Source organism: Leptonychotes weddellii, chromosome 5, assembly GCF_054177405.1.
Source record: "Leptonychotes weddellii isolate Sample4059 chromosome 5, ASM5417740v2, whole genome shotgun sequence".
Classification (NCBI taxonomy): Eukaryota; Metazoa; Chordata; class Mammalia; order Carnivora; family Phocidae; genus Leptonychotes; species Leptonychotes weddellii.
Genome location: NC_138373.1, coordinates 69535445 through 69559532, shown reverse-complemented (window position 1 = coordinate 69559532; position 24088 = coordinate 69535445). Strand labels below are relative to the sequence as shown.

General features: G+C 53.4%; 1 protein-coding gene across 5 annotated transcripts in view; it reads right to left on the bottom strand.

Annotated features, from left to right (window-relative positions):
- Positions 1–24088, bottom strand: part of TSPAN9 (tetraspanin 9) — a 188949-nt gene that overhangs the window by 79812 nt on the left and 85049 nt on the right. For 2 of the 5 annotated variants that reach the window (XM_081821035.1, XM_081821034.1), the window contains one exon: positions 2328–2407. In XM_081821035.1, coding sequence (XP_081677161.1) covers positions 2328–2390 — 63 coding nt within the window. In that variant the 5' untranslated portion in view covers positions 2391–2407. Of the gene's footprint in view, positions 1–2327; positions 2679–19141; positions 19191–23346; positions 23448–24088 lie in introns of those variants that run through there. The other 3 variants (XM_081821036.1, XM_081821037.1, XM_081821033.1) reach the window with 3 other exon arrangements.

The window sequence follows — 24088 nt, the reverse complement described above, 5'->3', positions numbered from 1 at the left end:
TCCCTCTCAAGGGGGATTCGGGAATCCCTACCACGCAGGAAGATGTGGATTTACCACTCTGGCCGTCCATTCACTCACTCACAAACTTATAATGAGTGCCGACAATGTGCAGGGCAAGGACCCCTGTGCCCAGGTGTGAGGAGGATGGAAACGAAGTAGGGACCGAGCTGGAGAAAGGAGCCACAGGCAGTTATATCTACTCTGACCAGCAGGGGGCGGGGTGGGGGTGGGGAGGAGGGCTGCTGAGTGGGCGGTATTGGCCAAGGCCCTGAGCTTCCCCACCAAGGGCTTTCTCGTAAGTGGTAAGATATGCAGAGTTTGGCAAGGCAGAAAGGTAGGTTGAGACTATGAACAAGGGCAGAGAAGGAAACTCCATGATAAAAGTGTAGGCAGCACTCGTGTAAATCACAGGCACCAAATACACACCACCCCTTGGCTGACACTGATGCTGGCAAATGAGTCGGAGGACCAGGAGCACCTGCCCAAAGGCGGCCATGAAATCATTCTTGACATTCCAATGGTTCAGCCCCGGTTTCCACAAAACCCTCACCACAGGACAGATAACATCCTAACAGCAGTGGCCAGAGGGCCCCAGACCAGGCAGGCATCTGGGGAAATCCAACTGAAACAATCTCAAACTGGGCTCCTCAAAAGAGAAGCAGCGGCCTGTGCCCCAGGCCGGGAAGGGGGCTCCCTCCCCAGAGGGAAGGAAAGGATGCAGGACGTCCCATAACTAATGAGGTCAGACATGAGGGAGGCCATCACAATAGCCTCCCCTCCCCCAGACTAGAAAGGAAACCCAGTGCTTAAGGGATAAAGCGATTTGCCCAAGGTCACAAGAGAAGCTAACACAGAACCAAGACTAGATCCCGTCTTCTTCCCACCCAGCCCTGAGCTCTTCCCTTCTGTGGGAAAAGTCACCCCACATGCACACCCAAAAAAGTTTGTCAGTTAAAGCAGGTCACTTCACACGAGTGCTGAACATCAAAGCACAACTGCTTCTACCCAGCTTCACTGTGAATGACTTTCTCCTGCCCCCAGGGCTCCTTCTGGACCCTGGGCAGCTGACAGCCTCCAGCAGGCAGGAGGACAGGCCCTGGGGCAGAGCCAAACATCTGTGCTGAGGACGCTGGGGCTCTGGCGAAGAAAGGCAGAGGCAGCAGCTGGGATGAAGAAGCCATGAGATATGAATTTAAGAAGTTTTAAAATTTGGGCGCCTGGGTGGCTCAGTTGGTTAAGCGACTGCCTTGGGCTCAGGTCATGGTCCCGGCGTCCTGGGATCGAGTCCCACATCGGGCTCCCGGCTCGGCGGGGAGCCTGCTTCTCCCTCTGACCCTCTCCCCTCTCATGCTGTTTCTCTCTCTCTCTCTCTCAAATAAATAAATAAATAAAATCTTTAAAAAAAAAAAAAGAAGTTTTAAAATTTGCCTAACTTGTATTCCTTATGCACGCATGCACATGTGTGTGCCCGCGGCCTTCAGAATCACAGAGAACAGAGAGCGAGTCCAAGTTGCCCCACCCACTGACACCTTCTCTAGAAAATAATCTCTCACCGAGGATAGGGGCACTCCCTTTGTCCCTTCCAGTCTTGGGGGCTCCCGGAGCCTGGGAGGGCTCGCTGGTGTTCATGGTGGGAGCACATGGCCAGCCCGCTCCCTGCCCAGTCCACTGCAATCCCTCAGAAGCAGCTGTCCGCCACCCGATGGCAGTATCCCTCCCACACTCTCCTTTCCCACACAAGCCCCACACTCAGGGGCAAATCTGCAGGCTAGCAAACGCGTCTCCCGGCTTGGGACAGGGGCTCCTCTCCTCTTCCTGGGACTCACTGAAGGAGTGAGAGGAAGTGACCTCGACCATCCCTCCCACCCCTCCACCTCATGCCCACAAAACGCAGCCGACTGCCTTCTGTATATTCAGGAAGAATACAAGAAGATACTCGAAAATCATCCACACTTGTGCCTGTCTTCGACTCAAGGTCACAGCTGTTAAAAATTCTGGCCCCACACCTATTTCTGCAGGTTACCCAGTTGGAGGCACTTGCAGCATGGGTTTCTGACAGGGGAAGAAGGTGGCGGCAAACTTTGCCAGCCACCTAGGAGTAGAGTAAGTCTCTCCTGGAAGACTGGCAAGTTGGAGCCTCCATTCAGCCACCGAGGAGAAAGAAAGATGAATGAAGGGGGGGGGGGGGTAACAATTAAAAAAAAAAAAATCCACACTTACCGTTGTGCAGAAAGCAGGGCAATGCAGCACCACGGAGGAAGAGGGTAGCATTACGGTAAGCAGCGAAGAGGAGAGGTGGCAAAGGAGAGAGAAACGCAAGGACTTACCCAGAATATCAGATTGAAGAGGAACATCATGTACTTCAAGCAGCAGAGGCAGCCCCTGGCCATGTTGCACTTCTTAAATTCTAGGAGAAAAACAAAGGACAGGTCCAGGTAAAACACCACGTACTTGCTGCCTTTGGGTGCATGGTACTTGTCAGTCTTGACGCCAGCCTCGGCGCGGCTCTGTCCCCGGGAGCCCGCGGTGCCGTAGAAGGCGCCGGCCGTGAAGCCGCGGCCGAACGAGCGGCCCGAGGTGGACGGCTTGGCAAAGTCCGAGTCCTTGCTGTCCAAAGATGGACTCCGGTGGATCGAAGAATCCTCGCTACTCGACTTCTCCATGCTCGCGTCGTTCCCGGGGGGCGCGAGGGGCGGGGGGCATCGCTCCCGGAGTGGGACGGAGGAGGCGCCCAAGTCGGGCGCGGACTGCGGGCGGGCTGGCGGAGCCCTGCACGCCCCCTCTCTGCACCGGGGCGCACTCCCGGCTAGACCCCGTGCTCTGGGGCCGCTGCCTCTCGGACGGCGCCCCGCTCCCAGCCGACTGGCCCGGGAGGGCTCTGCGGTGCGGCGCCGCGCAGCGCGGCTCGGCTCGGCTCTACGCGCGCTCGCGAACGCTCTCCGGGAACTGGCTGGCCTGCGTAACTTAACGTCTTTGGGGAGGCTGCAATTTGATTTTTCTTTCCAGAGCGTCAGCTCGCCTCCCGGGTGCACTGGCCGCTCCACGCGAGGCACAAGGGCTCCAGGATCCAGGTCCCCGAGCACACCTCTCCCTGTTCAGCCCCAGCGCGGAGCCCGACCACTTTGCTGGCGCTCCGCCTCCTTTCGCTCCGCGAGTTTGCGGAGCTGCTCGCCGGCCCTGGGCTGCCCGGGCGCGCGGCGGGCAGTGCCGAGGGATCCGCCGCAGCTGCCACCGCTGGGCTTTCCCTGCGAAATCCCAGCCCCGACTCCCGACTCCGAAATCGCCCGGAGCCCCCTCCCCGGGCCCTCGGCCCCGCCCCCTGCTTTGCATTCGACCAATGAGCACCGGGCTTTCCGGGGGGCGGGCAGCCTCCCCCTCCCCAATGACACACTATCTTTAATAGGATTAGCGTTCTGCTGTGTGCCTATACCAGTGCGCTGCGAGCCCTCGCTAAATGTCAAGGGCTCTGGAGCTGGGGGTGAACCAGAACCTTCATCGGAAGGCGCTGGTCTCTTCCACGGGAGAAAAGGGGGCGGCGAGAGAAGGGGAATAGCTGGAGGTACCAACGACCCAAGGAAACCAGAGGAAAGGGCTGGGGAGGACAGGAGGAGGAAAGAAGCGCGGCCACTGTCGAGCTGGCCGCCGCCCCCTGTGCACACGGAGCCTCTCCGACCCGAGGCACACGGTCTCCCTGCTACACACGCGCAAACACGCTTTTGCACACGTGGATCTGGCTACCGCACACAGAGAAAAGAGACCGCAGGGGAGGCACGATGTGTGGGAAAGGCGCTTGGGGCCTCCGCGGGGCGCGCGCCGCCCGCCCCGCCCCCTCCGCGCGCGCACGCGCACGCTCGAGCACACACGCGGCTCCGCGAGACTCCTGCAGCTGCGCGAGGCCCCCCAACCCCCACCGTGCTCGCGTTCCCGGGTGGGATGCCGTGCTGGCTGGGACCCCAGCTGGGCTGAGAAGAGTAGGTGGCAGAAGTAGGGTCCCGCCTTGCCCCTCTGAATCCTGCCTATGCCAAGGGTGACGCAGGAGTGCTCTCGGACCCAGGCTGGGTCCTCCCCCGTGAGGACTGCACAAAAGGGGCTGATCAGGGGAAACTGGACAAAGAACGCCCTTGCTAGGGGCTCGGGAACATCCAGGAGGAGCCCTTCATCCTACTGTAAAACATTGCACCCGTGTCCCCTGGGCTTGCGCATAGTCAGCACAGCTGATCTGGAGCTACCATAGTTGGCAAACAAAGAAAACTGGAAGACTTGGGGGGTGAGGAGCCCACCTCTCCTTTCTGCCACCAGCAAGAGAGTGCTGAGAGCCCCTGAGAGCAGGGCCCCCCCTGTATTTACCAGGCTCTGTATCCCAGCACCCAACACCGGGCTTGGCCTCTGGGAGGCGCTAGACAAGGACGGCTGGATAGAAGAGTTCCTGCCCTCCGTGGGATTGGGAGTGTGATTATGCCCAACCTGGATCCCATGAGACATGTATTCCACACCTGCTATGTGCTGAGCGTGGGGCCAGACCCTTGAGGAAACAGATACAAGGTGTGCTGCTCCCGGCCCTTCAGACACTCAAAATCTTGTCAGGAAGACAGAAGGACATCAATCACCAAGGTGGTGGGCAGGAACATAACTGCTATGGCCTAGAGGGAGAGGGACATTCATTCCAATCAGAGGGGCTTGAAGACCCTCATCATGGGTCAGCTGTGGTGGCCCTCTGCTGAGTCTGCACCCTCACTGGCTCAGAGGCAAGGGGGGCCAGCACTCAGCTTCTTTAATGGGAACACTGCAATGGTGTTACTATTCTAAGCCCCTTCCCCACTTAGAGGGCAGCCCAGCAATGAAACCTAGTGAGTGTCATGGCCATGGCACCTTGGTCTCCTGGTTGCGCACAGTGGTCCTCTGGATGCTATCTACAGATGAGGGGCAGGTGTCTGGCTGGCTCCCAACCAACCCCACTGCCACCTGACTGGAATGGCTAACACCTTTTGTCCTCTTCAGCCTCGACCGGCTCCCGCTGCCACTTCGTTCTCATAACATTACTTCTTTGATGCAGGAGAGATCATTTACCAGCTGGACTATGAGTCAGGAGACGTGCTTTTCACTCTGAGCTCAATTTTGAGCCGTGTGATCAAGGACAAGGTAGTTTGCCTTTCTGAGCTACTATTTCTTCCTCTTTAAAATGGGGATTAATAGAGCCTCCCCCCAGAGAGGTGTCGTGAGAATAAAGTGAGCTGGCAGATGTGAGACCCATCTGAGCACTGTAAGCGCTGAGCAAATACAAGGGCCTGGTAACACTAGCCTCAGACGGAGACTCTGTGTCAGCACAGGCCCTCCCAGGTTGGCCCCTCCTATCTTCTCTCTTTTTTTTTTTTTCATCAACTCACACCTTGTTCAGTAAGAATAGCCTCTGCGTTGTCCCTGGATCGTTCCACCTGCATTCCTGATTATAAGTGGGTTTGGGCTGTAATTATTTCCTCAGCAGTGGAGGCCCTAGTGGGCCAGGGTGAAGGACAAGGTAAGGGGAAGAGGTGGCTGCCCAGGGTAAGAGTTCTGCTCACTCCGGGTCACCATTGTTGGGAGGGCATTGAAGTCCTGGTCTTCAGTCCATTAACAAAGTTCAATGATGTTCCATCAGGGCACCCAGCTTAGTCATTATCAGGATAATAAGAGCAACAGAGATTTGCAAGTCCTCATTATATCCCAGGCACCCAGCTTCACACATAGTAACTCACTGAGTCCTCATGACAACCCTATAAAATAGGAATGTTATTATCCCCATTTTACAGATAAGGAAATGGTAGGATTTCAAAGCCCATTTCTTTACTCTCTTGGGCTCAAAACCTAGTACCCAACCTTGGGAATCTTCCAGTCTAAAAGGCAGAATGTAAAAGCACAACAGGGAACCTGAAATTGCATGTCCTGATGAGAGGTCATTAGATAAAAGGACCTCAAAAAAAAAAAAAAAAAAAAAAGCCTTCTGCCCCCACTCCAAGACTGTACACACAGAAGCCCAAAGCAGAGCAATATAGACAGTTCCATGACAGGACCAGCGGAGAGGGGTCCCTTGGACCCCCTGGAGTGGGTGTGGACAGGGAGAGAGGAGGTGTGAGGGCATCCCAGGAAGGCGTGGGTATGGTACACTGAGTGGGCAGTAAGGAACCAGGCCTGCCTGGAGCAGGAGAAGGTGCCTGGGAATCAAAGTGAGCTACTTTGCACGGCCTTGCATGACACAGGAACAGTTTGGACCGCATCCTGGAGCTTCCCAAGCACATGACAACATTGGTGCCCTAGGAAGCTGGACCTGGCAGCAGCGTGGAGAGGTGAGAGGATCAGCTGCTGTGGTTGCCCCAATTTCTTAGATTGTGGGTGCAGAAGTAATGACCAGAGAGCAAAGGTGGCCTGAGACACCATGTCTCCTGCCCAGCCCTGATCCTCAACCACTCGCCATGCTCAGGGGAGCTGGAAGACACAGCCTGCCCTTGAGGATCTCTGAGCATGTGAACAAGGCAGAGCTGCCTTTCCTTTCCTTTTTTTTTTTTTTTAAACAACAACCAAAAAAAAAGTGAAGCAAGTACAGAATTCCCAGAGGGGAGAAAGAGAAGTGAATACGTGAAATCAACATGAAAAGTCTCCCCTGACTGGCAATTGGGGAGATGTGGGCTCAGAGTAAATGCCAAGCTCTCTCTGCCTCTTCCTGAGTTTCTCAGGCCTGCAGTGTGAGCCAGAGCTCAGCTTTGGTCTCTCACTCACCCACACACAATCAGAGCTGATGGGCCCACACAGATCCCCTTCCTGACCTGCACTGAATATTTCCGTGTTCGGCAGCGTGCGCAGCTCACGAGGTATCCCGTACCTCTAAGCTTCAAACAGGGCAGTCTCACGGAGAATTCAGGTTAGACATGTGGTGGTATTTGCTATCCTAAGAAACGTGTGAGATGGGCCACCACTGTAGGAGAAGGGAGTCTTACCCCATCTCAGTTTTTAAACTCCAAAATTGGGTTCTTTTTTGGCAAACCATTTACCAATGGTGCCAAAAGAGAAAAAGGCTGGAGAGGTCCCTAGCAGGGGGCCCATACCCCACAATGTTTGCGTGAAGGCTCAGTAGGCAAGGAATGGTTAGGAAGGTCCAGAAGCCGGGGCAAGGCTCTTTGCCAGGGAAATTAAACAGCTACAAGGTCATGCTACAAGGTCATGCGTACCCGTACTTGGCCAGGATTCAGGAATGATGGTAACAATGCCAGCGAAAAGATCAGAGTAAAAAAGAACTAGGGGGTAGCTCTATTTTGTATGTGTTTAATTTCTGAGACTCGTGAGGAAAACACACAAACAAAGAGGGTTTGGCTGCAGGGGCACGGTTCACAGTTAGAATTGCTCAGGACAGTGTACCAAGGGTACCTCATTCTCTGGGACGAGGTCTGCTCCTCCCTCCTTTGAGTCCCCAGCTGTTTGTTCAGCCTGCAATTACAGCTTGCCCGCATGCCTCTGCTCTGGCCACTGGGCTTCCCAAAGGAGGGAGGGGCTGAGTCTGAATCACTTCATCCCTCCCCTGCCCACTCCCCCACCCCACCCCCACCCCCCACCCCGGGGCCTGTCACAGGGACCACCCACAGGGCAGGTAGTCAAAATGTGTCAGCTGGTAGAGGGGAAAGGCAGACCACCATGCCTAATGCCTAAGTCCCGAGTTCTCTCTAAGGATAGCCTGAGAGCCCCAAGTTGATTAACCAGAGGATTGGGACCCAAGCCAGAAATCTATGGAATTGTTCCTGGAAAGCAGGCTATCTGAGGCCATCAAAACCTGACAAGGGAACTAAGGAAATTTAAATTTCCCAGCTACAGATAACAGAGTGGAAAGGCCACAAGGTCAACTGTTTTGTTCACAGCCATATTCCCAACACATAGAGCAGCATGGGATCGTGAGGAAACGGACAGATGGATAAATAAGCTTATGGATCAGAAGGCCATTGTGGAGGAAGACTCAGGAAAGGTAGGAAGGGGAAAACGGGGAAGACCGACAGGAGCCAACAGGAACCAAACCACCCCTCCCCATCCCCCGTGGGCCACGCCTTTTGGAGGAGCTCTAAGGACCATGCAGGTCAGCCTCCCTAGTCCCTGTGAGCTCCCCAGTGCTATGGTCACGTCTCAGAGCCCAAGTGCTGGCTGTGATGAGCCCCTGTCAGAGGCCATTCCTGGCCACTGAGAAACCATGACTGTGAAGGGTCCCTCAGCTGTGTGTCCACACACCACACTGAGAGGTGAGCACACTGGTCAGAGTGTGTGCTGCTGACCCTGCGGGCAGTTAGCTCCGAGGAAACAGGGTCACAGCTGTAGACCAACTGTACTGCTCATGATCTAGTCAGGAGTGCTGCAAGTCAGGCTTCTAGATCATGAGGAACCAGGTGGAAGGTGTGCATGGATCGTCAGGAACACCAGCACCACTCAGCACATACCACATGCCCCAGTGACTGTGGGCCAGTTCGGCCTGGTTCTGTGAGAAACCATGGCATATGCTCAGATGGCGTCAATACCCCCTGTCCGAACCCACCACCCCACCCAGCCACGGAGAGCCGAGCTCTAGCAAAGTAACGGTGTGGAAACTCTCTGGGCTTTGGGACTAGATGGATCTGCGTCTCTTGCCCCACGTATCTGTTTCCCCAACCATAAAATGGAGATGATAATGCACACTTCCCCAGGCAGTAAGACAGAGATTAAAGGTTAAAACTGCAATGCACATAGAACAGTGTCTGAAACAGAAATGTTCAAAGGAATTGAGGCACTATTATGATTATCAGTAATTATGATAGTAAATATGGTCCCAGTTCCCATCGAATTATAATGCAGTTGAACAAAGATACAACACGTAATCGATACAAAATATTCTGTGGCTCCAATTCTAAGGGTAAGGACCAACAGCTCCTTCTCCTCAGACAGCCCTCAGTTCTGGGCCCCCTTCTTCTCTGCCCAACACTCCTGCATTTGGCCATCCCGTTCGTTCCAGGGCCATCCACCTGCTGATGTCACCTAAACGTTTACCTGGGCCTGCCCCGGCTTCTGGGCCCCAAGTGTACATACCCAGCTCCCATTTGGCAGCCCCACCAGCTGCCTCATAGGCAGCTCCAATTTCACATGCCCCAGAGGGACTGACCTTGCCCTAGCCCTGCTCCCCTGGCCGTACCCTCCCCTTCTCAATAAATGGCCTAACACTCACCCCGCTGCTTATGCCCGAAGCCCAAGATTCACCCGTGACTCCCCATTGCCATTTGTCTCATTCCGATCAAACACAAGTCCTATCCAGTGAGGCACCCTCTACTTCCTTCTCCACGGGTACTGCCCTGGCCCCATCCTACGTTGTGTCTCACCTGGGCTCCTGCTGCAGCCTGGGACAGAGCCCCCGGCCCCACCCCGGCCCCACCCCAGCCCCGAGTCCTCTTCACAGGACAGCCAACACCATCTTCTCACTCATCATGCTCCCGTTTTCCTGAGATTAGGAGTGCGTGCGTGCCTGCGTGTGTGTGTGTGTGTGTGTGTGTGTGTGTGTTTGCTAGTCTACTTTTCTATTGCAATCCAAATTCCTGAAGCATCCTAAAGGTCTGGCACCACTGGCCCCAGCCTACCTGTCCAGCCCCATTTGCAAGTATTCTCCTCTTGCTCATTATGCCCCAGCCAGTGAACCCTCCGAGCTCGCTTCTCCCCAGAGTCTTTCCCCATGCTCTTCCCTCTGCCCGGAACGCTCTTCCTCAACTCACTGCCTGACTTACTTCTACTCATGCCTGAGCTCTTGCAAATTCTTCAAAGATGTTTCTTCTGGTTTGCTGGCTAAATTGAAGCTCCCCTGCCCATCAATAATACAGTCTTGGCATCATTTGCCTCTTCTGCCTAGCCCTCGTCCCAGTTTGAAAGCACATGTTTCCCTGAGTGACAGTTTGCTGCCTGATTCTCCTACTTGACCACGAACCGAGGGCAGCAGGGACTGGGTCTGTTCTTCTCAGTACCATGTACCCAGTACAATGCCTGACCAGCAGCAGGGCTCAATAAACACTTGATAACAAATGAATGGGAGCTCACTGCAGGGTGTGCACGGGGCAAGCCAGCACCATGAGGAAGGGCCTTCCAGTTGTATGGTCATCTCGGGCCACCTAAGCAACAAAACCTCAGGATACTAGTTACCTATGTGATCTCTAGTTCCTCAACTACAAAACAGGGAGCTTGGACTAGTTGGTTCTTCAAGGCTTTTTCCAGACTTCCAGCCCTGCAATTCCCCCCTGTGAAATGGGACTGGACAGGCAGAGGGTGGGAGAAAGAGTGTGCTGGAATGAGAAGAGTGCCCAGGACATCCGGGAAGGGCACGCCCACATGCCCAGACAAAACAAAGCTTCGCAGAAAGTCCACATGGCACAGAGGTGGGGCTGGAGCAGAGATGACCCTGGATGCCAGTTAAAAATCTGCACAGAGCGTCCCCACCCCCTACTCCTCTTGTCGACTCCAACCCCCGCACCCCCCTGCTGCAGACACTTCCACCAAGGTGAACGCACATCGAGGTCACCGCTTCCTCTGTCTGGAATTCCCTTTCCACACACGCTGTGAGTGGCTAACTTTCACAGCCCGGGTGGCACCCATGTGGCCTCCTCCTGAAGTGTGGGGCCCCTCCCTGGAGCTGCGGAGCCCATCAGAGCACGGCACTGCCTGTTCACCGAGCTCCCTGAGCCTGAGACTGTGCGCCCCTTGAGAGCACGGACTGTGCCATCACCTCTGCACTCTGGCCCCTGGCACGCTGGCTCGCATGGCCCCTGGCACGCTGGCACGCTGGCTCTTAAACACCACCAAGCACGTGAGTGAAGTGGCGAGGGTCTCTGTGGGGCTCTTGAGTGAGGGAGAGCCACACTTTAGAAAAATGCACCTTGGCTTAGAGCAGGGAAGTCTTTATGCAAAGAGTGAGAATGGCCAGTCCCAAAGGACAACAGTCTTTTCCTTGAGCAGGTATACAGAGTGGGAGGGAACAGCAGACGCTGAGCCCTGGAAGCACAGGCTGGTGGCCCACCGGGGTGATGCCCACCCTGGGCTCTCAGGCCCTTTTTCCCAAGAGAGTCCCAAACCAGCACCATCTTTCTTCCCAAGACCCATCAGCATCCCTAAAGGGACTGGTGTGCAAGGCATTGTGCTGGACAGATGTACCCGGACCTGCACACGCACACACACGGAGCCATTCACTCCAGGGAGACAGAGAGAAAGAAAGGATTTGTTATAAGTACTTATCAAAGAGGGCAGGTGGCTTCAAGGAGGATGAGATAAGGCCAGACCGCCAGGCACAGGGAAGTGTGACGAAGCCTGAGGTTTATTGCCATGCACCAGTGGATATTCACTGACCCAGCAAATCCAGTATTCCTGAACCACCCCGTGGAGGGCACTGACTTGCAGCCTGGGCCAGCGCCCCCTGACCCAGCATCCAGCCTGCCTGCGAAGCCGGCCCCTGCAGCCGGGACCCATCCGCTGATTGAGAAACTGCTGCCTCCCCTCTTCCCTCCATCCCTCCCTGGGCCTGGGACCACTGTAGGGGAGAGCAGCGTGTTAGGAGCACTTGGGGACACTCTAAAGAAGATGGAGGAAGAAACAATGCCCCAGATTCCACCGGCTCTGAACCCTCACAGGAAGGGAGCTTGCCCCTGAGCTGAAGAGAGTAGGAGGTGCAGTGTGGTGAATGGGTGAGGGAAGACATATTTGGGCATCCCCATTGGGTAGAAGTTGGCTGTTGCAGGACTCAAGTTTGATGGTGCATGAAGCCGCTTGTGGTCTCTGAACTCCCGCCAGCCACTTAGGTAAAGTGAGGCAGCCACGCCAGCCAAAATCCCACTGCATCTCTCCTGCCTCTGCCTGCAGACCCGTGTCCATGCGGCCGAGTCAGTCAGGGTACCTCCAGCCGAGGGGGCTCAGAGAAGCATTCATCCCAAACCTGGAGGCAGCTCTCGTCTCCAAGTAGCTGGGATGAAAATGGTCACAAACCACACCCTTTGCAGTCCTGCAGTGTTCTTCCAAAACCTCTCAGGTTGTCCCGGCAAGAGCTGCGGTAACCCAATCTTAACGTGATGCGTACCCAACCATGTTTTCCTGACCCAGACTTGCCCAGCACATGCCCAGAATGCAGACGGCATGCACACACGTTCCCTGTCACAGCCTCCCCGCCTTGAGACTGCCAGCCCCAGTCCGCCTCCCACCTGCCAGTCTCCTTACTGCCTCCCGTCCTCCCCCTAATGGCCCCCTGCCACATGCTGCCACCATCACGAACCACAGACAGGGCTCTGAGGTGCCACACTGCCCCCTCTCACCAGCTCCAAATCTTCGCCCGCTCTCCAGGGCTTTAACACACACACTCAAGCTTGGCATTCAAGACCTTCTACACTGTGCTTTGCGGGCCTTATTTCCCATGAGTCCCTGACCTGTGCCTTATCCCCCCCGCAGTTGGATCTCCTCACCATTCTCCGGACACGTCTCCACCTCCCGGTCTCCACGCTCTGGCGTATGCACTGCCCTCCACCCACGACGGCTCCCCCCACCCATCTCTGTCTGCAGTAGGTGGGCCAGGACTCATCTCAAATGCCACATCCTCCATGAATGAAACTCTGATCCTAAGGATCCCCCCCCAAACTAAGAGGCCCTCTTCTTGTTCCTAACCTCTCTTTGGGGCACTCATTTCACTCTGACTTGTATCATGGCTGTTTGCATAAATGTCTTCCTACAAGACTACAGGAAGACCTGAGGGATGAACTCACCCGTGTTCCTCTTGCAGAACCAGCCTGATATGTGGAGGACACTTCAGAAATGTGAAGCAAAATTACCTGAGTCCCTCAACATCATCCACATGGCCCCCAAGCATCACCCCCACCTCCACCATCCGTACGCACCTCAACCCATGTATTGGACACACCTGACACTGCCCTCAGCCTTTCTGGTGGGTGCTCACCTTGCTAAATCACTAGGATCTGTCCTCCCTTCTGGAAGCCCTTTCTGGGGTCACCCACCAGATTTGGCCATCTCCTGAGGCACCAGAGGACTTGGATGTCCAGCCTGGAGCTCAGAGAATGCGGCTGTGCTCTGCGAGGCCCAATGTGTCTGGGTGGCTACATGTCACTCATCCCCCAAGCTCTGGCCCCAAGGGGCGCTTCCATATCCCAGTTGGGCCCGCTGCCAGGGCACACCTGCTCTTCCCCTCCCCCACACTGCTGCCAGAGGAAATGCCAGCCTGCAGCCTCAGCCGGACACAGCAGGGACAGGCACTGGGCACTGGCACGGCCCCTCTCTCCCTCCACCCCCAAGCCTGAGCCTGACCAGCATCCAACCTGGCTTATCCCTGATCCTTCCATGAATGCACGCTCCACTCGACTGTGCAGCCCTGTCTGCCTCCTAAAGGGAAAGCACAAGACAAACACTTGTGCCATAGGGAGCCAGGCAGAATGAAGGGCTGGGGCCCCGGCCCCAGCTCTGGCACTTACTATCTGTGTGACCTGGGTGAGAGGCTTAAAGCTGTCCGAGCACAGTATATATTGATACATTGTCTAAATGAATGAGCACACTTCCATTTTCTTATCTGTGAACGGGGGCTAGGTACGACTGTGAGGGACAGATGAGGCATTGTCTGGGAAACTGCTTTATCAAATGGACAGAACCTGCCATCCACACACACTCTGGATCCATCCCATGTGTTTCATATGAGCTCGACAAAGGACACTACACCAGTTACTAATCACTGACGACTTCCTGAGCTCCCACGACTTGCCCATCCTGGGCCCGCCACTGTGGGTGTTACTGAGGAGCATTGGCCCTTAAGACCTAATGGTCCATATGGGGGAAGAGCAACAAAATGAAAGGGAAGCCGGTGACAGAAGCGCATGCACACATGCCAGGGTAGGGGGCACGGACTGAGTGCTCAGAGGACTTGCCCAGGGAGGCCTGGCCTATATGGGAAGGCTTCTTAGAAAAGACGGGATGCATGCTGAGCTGCCACCCTCACTGAAGGAGGCAGAGGAGAGGGGTCCCAGATGCCCGAACACGGTGAGCAGAGACCTGTGACTCAGCTAGTTCAAGGCGCTTTCATGCTTACGAGCGCACGTGATAGGCACCACACTCCTGCAAGATACGTAAGCAGGGAAGTTGTCTTGGTGTATAAATGAGGGAACTAGGCACCAGAGGGAGGAGAGGGCTTGTCAAAGCCAGTTAGTGGCAGAGGTGGGACTGAACCTATGTCTCCTGACTTCTAACCCGGAGATCTTCCCTTACACCGAGTGGACCCTGTTTTGCCTCACAAAGCTGACCCCTAATGAGGCATGCGCATGGCATGCTCCATACACAGAGGGAGGCCGAGGGAAGGCAAGGAATAAGATGAGAGAGCACTCATGCATCAGGATGGTCTAGCCAGGAGTGACAGAGAAGCCCCACATTGCGGCACCGGGGGACGAGCCTGGGCAACACACCAGCTTGCATCAAACCCTCAGCCAGCGTGTCCCTCGCTCTTTCTGACTTCACTCAGCAGCAACACATATATGTGCTTTGCCAAATGAGAGCAAACAGAGGCCCCGTCCTCCAAAACCACAGTCCAGGCAGAGTGGAGATGGCAAGCCAGGGGCAGGCTGGGAAATGCTTAACAACCAGCTCTCCTGTAGTCCTTGCCGATTTCCATGGTGTCGATACTTCCTACCGTGGCCAATTTCAGGCTACCGGTGGCTTAATAGCTGGCAAATTTTCCTATCGTTTATTAATAGGCTCTTGAGAGCCAGTACCCAGAGACTCTAGCAGACCACTGTAACAGCCCGGCTCCCTTCCCTTCAGAAGGAACTCCGCGGCCAGGAGAAGACACCCAGCCCCGTCCTGTCCTCCCCTCTGGTAGGAAAGGTCCCACAGTTAGGGTGTGGGAGTAGGAACGGAGGCCAGACACGTCACGGGGAAGGGATGGAGCAGCCCCTCTGTCTGGTCTCCTGCGGTGCCCCCCAGGTGGTCCAGTCACCGGAGAAAGACAACTGAAATTAGCTCCCATTCTACCATGACCTTACCATGTAAGTCAGACCAGGTTACTACTCTGCTCAAAACCTTCTAATGGCTTCCCATCTCTCTCAGAGTAAAAGACAAAGTTCACACACACACCACTCACTCTCTCCACCATGGCCACACCGTCCATTCTGCTGTTTCTTCCAGGAGAGCCTTTACACTGGCTGTTTCCACAACTGGAATGTTCTTCCTCTAGATCTCTGTGGCCAACTCTCTCGTCTGCTTTACACCTTCACGCAAATGCCACCTTCTCAATGAGACTTTCCCCGACTACGCCATTTAAAACTGTACTCCCCCAGCACACACAATCTCTCTTACCCTGTCCAGCTTTTTCCACAGCACTTATCCCCAACATACTATACAATTTACAGGCATACCTCGGCGCTGTTGCGAGTTCAGTTCCAGACCACTCTAATAAAGCAAATATCACAACCAAGTGAATATCACAATAATGCAAATATTGCAATAAAGCAACTCAAACGAATGTGGGGTTTCTCAGAGCATATAAAAGTTCCGTTTAAACTACTGTAGTCTATTAAGTACGCAATAGCATCAGATCTAAAAAAAAAAAAAGTACATACCTTAATTTAAAAGTATTTTATTGCTAAAAAATACCATCATCTGAGCCTTCAGCCAGTTGTAATCACTGATCACAGATCACCATAACAAATGTAATAATAATGAAAAGTTTGAAATATGGTGAGAATTACAAAAATGTGACACAGAGACCAAAGTAGGCAAATGCTGTTGGAAAAATGGCACCAACAGATTTGCCCAATGCAGAGTTGCCACAAATCTTTAATTTGTGAAAAATGCAGTATCTGCAAAGTGCACCAGAGCACAGCACAATAAAACAGGGTATTCCTCTACCTTTTGGTTAACTGATTGTTTACGATCTCTCTCCCCCACCAGAAGGAAGCTCCGTGAGGGCGGGGATTTGGTCTGTTTTATTCCTTGCTATCTTTCCACCAAAGAACAGAGCTTCCCCCCCGTCAAGTACTCAGTAAGCACTTGCTGGACGAAGGCATGCCTGGAGGATGCCCCTGGCCAATCCTCTAGGTGCCATCTTGGCTTCCCAAGAGGAGACAACTGGGGAGTGAGGGAGACCAGTGGTTAGTGCCCACCTGACTAGGCTCAGGATGCCTGCATTCTCATGCTGATCCTGCCACCGTGACCGGACACAGCAGCACCCTCGACTCCACCTCTGCGCCTCATTTTCTCCCTTCATTTAGGCCAGAATGGGACCCTACATGGCTAACCCTGGGCAGTACCAAGGGCCAGGGCTAGGGCCAGACAGGACACCAAGCCGAAGGCCTCTGAGTTCTGCAGTAGGAGGCTCTGCGGTCAGGTTCGAGGCCTTCCCTTAAAAGGTCTTAGGAAAGACAAGCTCTCTGCTTCCCCTCTGCACCACCCACACCTGAGCCCCCAACCCACCACCTCCTGTTCCCCCAGCCCTGAGCCTAGAAGAAATCCCCAAAGAATACTGCCCACCCCAGTGGTTAGAGCCAGCGGAGCCCCAACTCCAGGCAGCTGCCCCAGCATGCTCAGGCGGGCTCCCCACATGCAAAGCAGCCAGCTCATACTGCTATTTTAAGCTCTGGAGGCCCAGCTGTAGCACATGGCCACAGTGGGCCGGAGGCCCGGGTTGGAGGTAGAAGAAGCTAACTCACTAAGAGTGCTGACCTGGAGAGCTCGGAAAGGGAGTGTCAGCCACCCTGAGAAACACCAGACCTTCCTTGGAGAGACCGGAAACTCCCGGTCCACACCCTCAAATCCACCAGCCATGGGGAAAGTGAGTCAAGAGCTGTGTTGGGCACACCCGGATTCCATTTCTGAATGTGACCCCCTGTGTTTCCACATTAAAACGACTCCTAGCCCCACCCGGACAACCTCGGAATTCCAGCAAAGCTGGAACTAGCATGGTACCCATGTCCCAGGACCCGACATTGCAAGGAGTCACCAAAAATGCAGACTGAACGAAGGGAGCTGCCATTCTGTTATCTGAAAATGGCTTATTCACTGGGTCCCTCTCCACCCCTCTCCCCGACTCCGGTCCCCCCTCAGTGACTCTGCACACTGCTAGATACACAGCCACGCTCAACAAATATTTATTAAATGATTGCTTCTCCATGTATTCCTAAACCAAGTATAGTCAGGGGACAAACTCATCTTGATCACTGTTATCATTATCATTCTTTAATTATATACATTTCTACTGACCTCATCAGACACCCCAACTGAGAATAAAGACCATAGCAGCAAGGAAGCGGAAGAGTTTAGTAACAAAACAGGGATGCCCCGGGCTGCGGCCCTTCCAGGGAGGGCTGCCACCATCCACCTCCAGGGGGAGAGTGACACTGTGTTCTCTGGGAAGCACGTCCCCTGAAGCTGTGCAACACGGAGGCCCTGTCTAACCCACCCCCTTCCACAGGACATCCAGCAGCCAGGACCTGGCTTGAGAAGCAATGCACAGAACAGAAACTCTAGGTGCAGGGTATCCCACCCCAACCTCACGCCGCAGGACATCAGCAAAACCACCCAGGGCAGGCTGGGTCACTCGTGCCAGGAGCTCGCAACACAGGTCTAATTGCTCAGTTTAAGCAACATCAGCACCAGAGAAAAGGGAAAGGTGATCGATCCAGAAGGTGCTGTAATTAGGGAGCTCTGGGACCTCTCTTCTTGCTACCCATCTATCTCACGACTGAAGTAGCTACCCACATGGTAAAGAAATAGATTTGCAGAAATAGATTTGAACCTGGACTAGGGGGAGGGAGAGGGCAATTCCTTGAATTTTCTTGTTGGAAGAAGATGCCAGAAGCTATGGGTCTTCGGAGATTGTCCGATTCACTTCTCTCCTCCCCTCCCCTTTCCTGGCTTCAATCAACCCAGGCGGACTCTTTGGAACATTTTTATTGTAATTGTAAAAGTGATGACAACAGCTTGCATCTACAGAAAAGTGTATACTGTTCAAAGGGATTTCACCTAAGTCAGGATTTCGTCCTCACGAAAGTCCTGCGAAGCAGAAGTGCTGCACACATCACCGTATCTGAGGGGACGAGACCTGCACCGAGCCCGTCACTGAAGGGCCACGACAGGTCTCACAGCCCTGGCCCCGTGCCCTTTTCAAGTGCTGAGTTCCCTCCAAAACACATTTCTCTTAGTGTGGTTCCCAGGCCACCTACTTCCAAATCCTTGGACGTTCTGAGACCAAAGGCAAATTCCTGAGCCCACCCTGGCCTCATGGAGTCAGGATTTCTGGAAGCAGGGCCATGATAACCTCCTCTGTTAATAAAACCTTCAAGGGACTCTAAAGCGTGCTGAACTCAGAGGGTCCCCGGTGGCCCTTCCTTTCCCTACTCAAGTAACAACACAAGTCCAACCGCCTCCAGGAAACCCTCCGGCCTAGAGGCTGCTTGGGTGCGAGAGCCCCACTGCTCCCTTTGGTTCATCTCCTGAAGATACATCTGCACATAATCACCAAAGTCACCCTGAGACATTTCTGTCAGTAATCTGAAGTCACACCAGCTGGGAAGACAATCCTGGCCAAAAGCTCCCCTCTCCAGCAGGGACATATCTGCCAAAATCACTCCATCAGTCCCAGCCCATACTCACAGACGTGCCTAATGAAGAGGGACGCAGGGCGGGTGGGGAGCGGGGAGGAAGGAAAGGAAGAACAGAATGGTAGGATTAGGTCACTCCAGGGCTGCTTTTCTTTCCCTCCTGCATGTGTCCTCAAAGATACAGCGTCCGCCTTTGATTGTTCACTTTCAGATATGCCCTCACCCCAGCAAAGCTGACAAAGTAGCTATCCCTACGTCAACCCTCGAGACAGCTCCAACTGGCACTCCATCATCTGCCCTGACCCTGTGTGCACCATTCTGTCGTGGACTCGGCTCCCGTGTGGCTGTCCCAGCCTTTGGGAGGGCTCCATGGCCTGGCTCAGCTCTCCACCAGCCTGCCCCAATTCTAGGCTTCAATTAGCATCCCCTCCCTTGGCATGGAGGCTCCTCAGGTTGATGGCCCAGTTACAGATCTCCCCCTCCTCGCAACCCTGACACACACCTGCCCTCCCACCCTCCCCGTCCCAGATCACGTGGTCTCCTTGACTCACCCTGGGCAGCCCGAGTGGGCAAGTCTCATCTTTGCAAATGGACCGTCAGCTGCAAGAGAGCGGAGCACGAGTCAATTCCTGCTGTGTCCCTTAGCATCCAGTCATGTGCCAGTGACTCAGGAAGCACTTGTTGAGTGAATGAACCAAGTCTGAAAATCTAGCCCAGCCAACTCCTCTGGCGGTATCCAATGCTTCCGAAAAAGGGGGGGTGGGGAGGAGGATAGTGAACCACAGGGTGAGAGAGAGAAGTGCTCACTCATGTAAGGCCAAGAACAAGGCAATCAGCTCCCCAGGGAGCCTGGTAGGGTTTACCAACAGCTTCCCTACCTCCCGATACCCTCTGTCAGTAATCAGAACTGGCAAATTTAGCAATCTCCTCATTCCATCAGCAGAGCATCTTTCAAGCAGAAAGCCTGTCTGATCTGGATGAATTAATTGAGTAATTAACTTCCCTAATCTGCTCCCTCCCAGCCTGCCTTCCAGAAAGGGATAGCAGCACCCCAGGGGAAGGCTGATAAGGGGCAGGAAGAGAGACCACTTGCCTCTCGGGATCCTGCAGCCTTCTCCACCAGCCCCAACTTGCCAGAAATTCCAGCCTATCCCACATCAGGCACAGGCCCCCAGACTTCAAACCCCCCTCATGGCCCTTCCAGGACACACACGTGCACACGTGCATGCGCACTGTGGTACCACCTCTCCACAGCTCAGATACTGGCTATTTTTGAGCTCAGTTTTGAGGCCTCAGTTTGAGGCCAGTCTTGAGCTCTGGCACCCAAGGGACATCACAGGCAACCTGTCAGAGCAAAGGAGCAGGGAGACGCAGGTGGAATGAATCTAGGCAAAAGACTAACGCAAATCACAGAAGGTCTGACTGCTGTAAAGAGCTGGCAGGCAGAGTGGGGCAGTAGGAAGGGTACACGGGATGGGGTCCCAAGATCCAGGTCTGAGTTCCCAATCTGTCTTTTAGGGACCCTGTGACTTTGGGCAAGCCACTCAACCCCTGTGAGCTGCAGTTTTCCCCATCTGCAAAATGGGCATAATGCCTCCCTCCCTTCCTCCAGGGCTGCTCTAGGAGCCAGGGAGCTCAGGAAGCTACTGGCTTATGTCCAGCCTCTGCCCCTCGGCAGAAGCGCCCTGAGGAAGACCCTGCAAGGCAGCCAACTAACTCTGCTTGAGTGCTGCCCAGGCATCATCGCCCAGCTCTAACTCCCATAAAGTCGTTCCTTAAGCTGAGCCCCACCCACCTGCCTCTGCTTTCCACCTTAGAGACGTGGATGGGGTATGGGGAGACAGGCGCCGTGAACTCCGTCACATCGGTATCAAAGCCCAGCTCTGCCCCTTGACAAGTTACTTAACCACCCTGCACCTCAGTTTCCTGATCTGAATTATGAGTACAATAAATGCCTAACAACGTGCAGAGTCGGTGATCTATGCACAGGGCCTGATTCAGTGCCTGGCACACCCTACACTTAATAAATAGTAGATAATATTTCTTTTAATTATCATCGTCATCATTATTCTGGCTAATAGAATTAGTTCTTCCCTCTGGAGCAGTAAAGCAGAGGCCTAATTCCTCAACCAGGTGCCGGCCTTTCCCAAGTAAGAAGGCAGTATCATGTGCCCCTGAGCCTTCCCTTCCCCGAGCAAACATCCCCACTTCTTCCCGCTGTTACTCATGCAGCAACCTACAGATCCTTTGCGGCCCTGCCCACTCTCCTCCTGGCCGTTCCTGGTCGGCCAATGCCCTCCCCAAGACGTAGGGCCCTCAACTACTACATCTGATCAATAATACAGTACCTCCAGCACCCGCCTCAGCACCCAGCACTTAGCAGGTGCACGGAAACTATTAGTGACAGAGCAGTCAATGAATGGGCTGAACACTACGCTCCATGGAATCTGAAAATTGCAAAGGGTAACAGGCTGTGATGGCTCTGGATCTGGACACTCTGTTTCCATCCGTGCAGCCTGGCACTGAACTCCCTCCCTACTGTGCATCAGACCATCATGAACATGAAGCCCTAAGCAGCACTAGGGCCTGCCCGGAGGTGTCACATCAAGCGTGTTAAGGCGGAGCTCCCCCTTCAGTATTCCTGCGGTTTTATAAATCTAGGTACAGTGTAACTGTAAACATTTGCCCATTGCCATTCATCTCGTTAGTTTCTCTCCGTTGTTACAGCACACTGGTGATTTAAAGTCCCCATTCTATCAACCAATGTATTGGTAAATTATTTCTCTCAACATTCAGGAGATCACAGAATTTTCGCACTAGAATGGATGTTAGGGATCATCAAGCTCCATGCCTGCCACATCCAAATGAGGAAATCCCAGACTAATGATGTAACTTGCCCAAGGACACCTGTAATTTTGTGGCAAACCTAAGACTGGAGCCTTGGATCCTTCCTCTCAGCCCAGATCACTGATAGTAATGCTATAAAATTCTCAGTACTTACCTTGTGCCACGATTTCAACAGCTCTCCTTCCCAATCCTCGTAACAACCCTGAAAGATAAACACTGCTTTCTTTCCCCACTTGACAGGGCTTAGGCGATTCATCTTGGACCACAAGACCAGGAGTTCACGGCCAAGCTAGGAAAAGAATGTGCTCTTTCTCCAGGAGCCCTGCCCTAGGCCACTGAGCACTGGAACATCTCCACCGGGGTGTCTACCAGGAACGCAAACCAGCAGGCCCAAATCTAAATTTGTTCTCATCTCTTCCCTCTACCTACCTGTTCCTCCTTTGCTGTTTTCTACTCTGTTAATAGCATCACCACCAATTTAGTCACTTGATCTAGAAACCTAAGCGATTCCTCAGACTCTGCCCAGCTGTTTTGAGCCATCCCCTACACCCCAGAAGCCAGCCCCTCCTCTTGCCATTTCCTTGGCCAAGCTCCTCAACTACCTCCTCCTCATAAAACCAAAAAAAAACTATTACCAAAACCGTGCCCCTTCCCAGCACGTCCATTTCCAGAACGCCTTTTACATCTGCCCTCACAAACATCTCTTTAAAATAAATTGAGCTTACATTGCTCCAATTTAAAAACTTTGTTGATTCTAGTCCAAATTTCTTTCACCACAACCTGGCAGGCCTGCCACTCGAACTCCTGCACATCCCGCAAGACCCCACTCAACCCTCCTCTCTTCCTGGTCTGGTTCCTGCCCTCCTGCCTCCCTGGAGTCCGTCTTTCTGACTGAGTCTTTGCCGGCACCTCTCCTGCAGCGCTTCTCACAACGCACTTCCTGCACAAGCCTTCCACCACCTCTGGGGGTGAGCTCCTTGAGGGCAGGAAGGTGACACCTCTGAACCCCCAGCTCCAACTCATGGATTTGCTCATTTACTCTACCTTGGAAACACTCCACGAAAACTGTTGAGTAAATTAGCAGTTTAATAATTCAGGGCTCTGTTTATACTTTTATTACGAAAAATAACCTGTTAAGTAAAAACCTGTGTCTTAAGATCAAATTTATTTTAGAAAGCTGGTGTTAACATACTGACTGACAGGGGTCCTTGTTAAGAGATGCGTGAAAGCCAAGCTTCCTGGACATGTGCCTGCTTTGAAGGCATCAGTGACAATAAAGAAAAGAGAAACCCAATCGCAAGAAATAAAAATCTGAGCTATAATAGATGTGTGACCATGACCCAAATGCATTAACTTGCTAATTGTTTCCATTTGCTTTAATGTATAGCGACTTCCAGATTAGTGTTTTCCAAACGGCAGGTCATTACTCATTAGTGGGTTATGAAATCAGTTTAGTGGGTCAGGAAGAGTATTTTTAAAAATTAACAGAAAATACCAGCATGTATCTCACATGGTAATTTCATGAAACGTTTTTACGGATGTAGCATGCACATGTGCAATGCACACACGCACACGCAGGCACATACTGAGTCACGAAGTTTGAGAAACGTGGCCTTGGATCTTTAGTGCTGACATGTCCAGCCCAGGAGGGTCTCAGGACATGAGAACAGGGGCTTTCTAGGCATGAAGTTTAGAGCTGGCTACTTTCTGCAGGGGCCACACCTGGTCAGGAAAGTTTACCCAGCTGTAGGAAATACACGTGATTCGCCCTCGGAGACAGAAATGTGCTTAAGCATGCCAAAATGTTACGTGTACCATGAGAAGACACGGCAAGTCTTGGCACTGTGAAAATGTGTCCCTGGGTCATGTGGCAGAACTCTGGCTAGAAATGTGGGTGCAAGGTACTTGCCTGCAAAACTGGGAGAACAGTGCCCACTTCAGTGGGAAGCAAGATCTCAAATGGACAATGTATAATATGGACTCTTTATTCATATATTCCTCTCTTGATTGCTGAAACAAAATTGGTTTAAAAAATGCATGAAGTTAGGGCGCCTGGGTGGCTCAGTTGGTTAGGCGACTGCCTTCGGCTCAGGTCATGATCCTGGAGTCCCTGGATCGAGTCCCGCATCGGGCTCCCTGCTCGGCAGGGAGCCTGCTTCTGCCTCTGACCCTCCCCCCTCTCATGTGCTCTCTCTCTCATTCTCTCTGTCTCAAATAAATAAATAAAATCTTTAAAGAAAAAAAAAATGCATGAAGTTAGCTCAGCACAGAACTATACCTTCCTACCCCATTAAACTAGAGAAAACCAATTCTGAATTGAGCCAATATTTCATCCATTACAAATTCTGCTCAGCTGTCTTGCCTCATGTGTCGAAAGTAGACACCACCTCCCACTGGTTCTCCAAAACAGAAGGAAAACATCATACCCTCCTGCGTTTAAAGGCTCTGTGCAAAGAAAGGACGATGGTCTCTGTCTTGCTTCACTGAGGGCAGAATGAGAGCAATGGACTCAGAATGCAAGGGGAAGCCTTCCCAAGAGAGCTGTTAAGGACAGCGGCAGGTGACCAAAGCAGGTGCCAGCTACCACCCTGGGCGGGCTGAACCCGGCCCCACCTGGAGTCCAAGCAGCCAAGTGCAGCATGGTCCTTTCC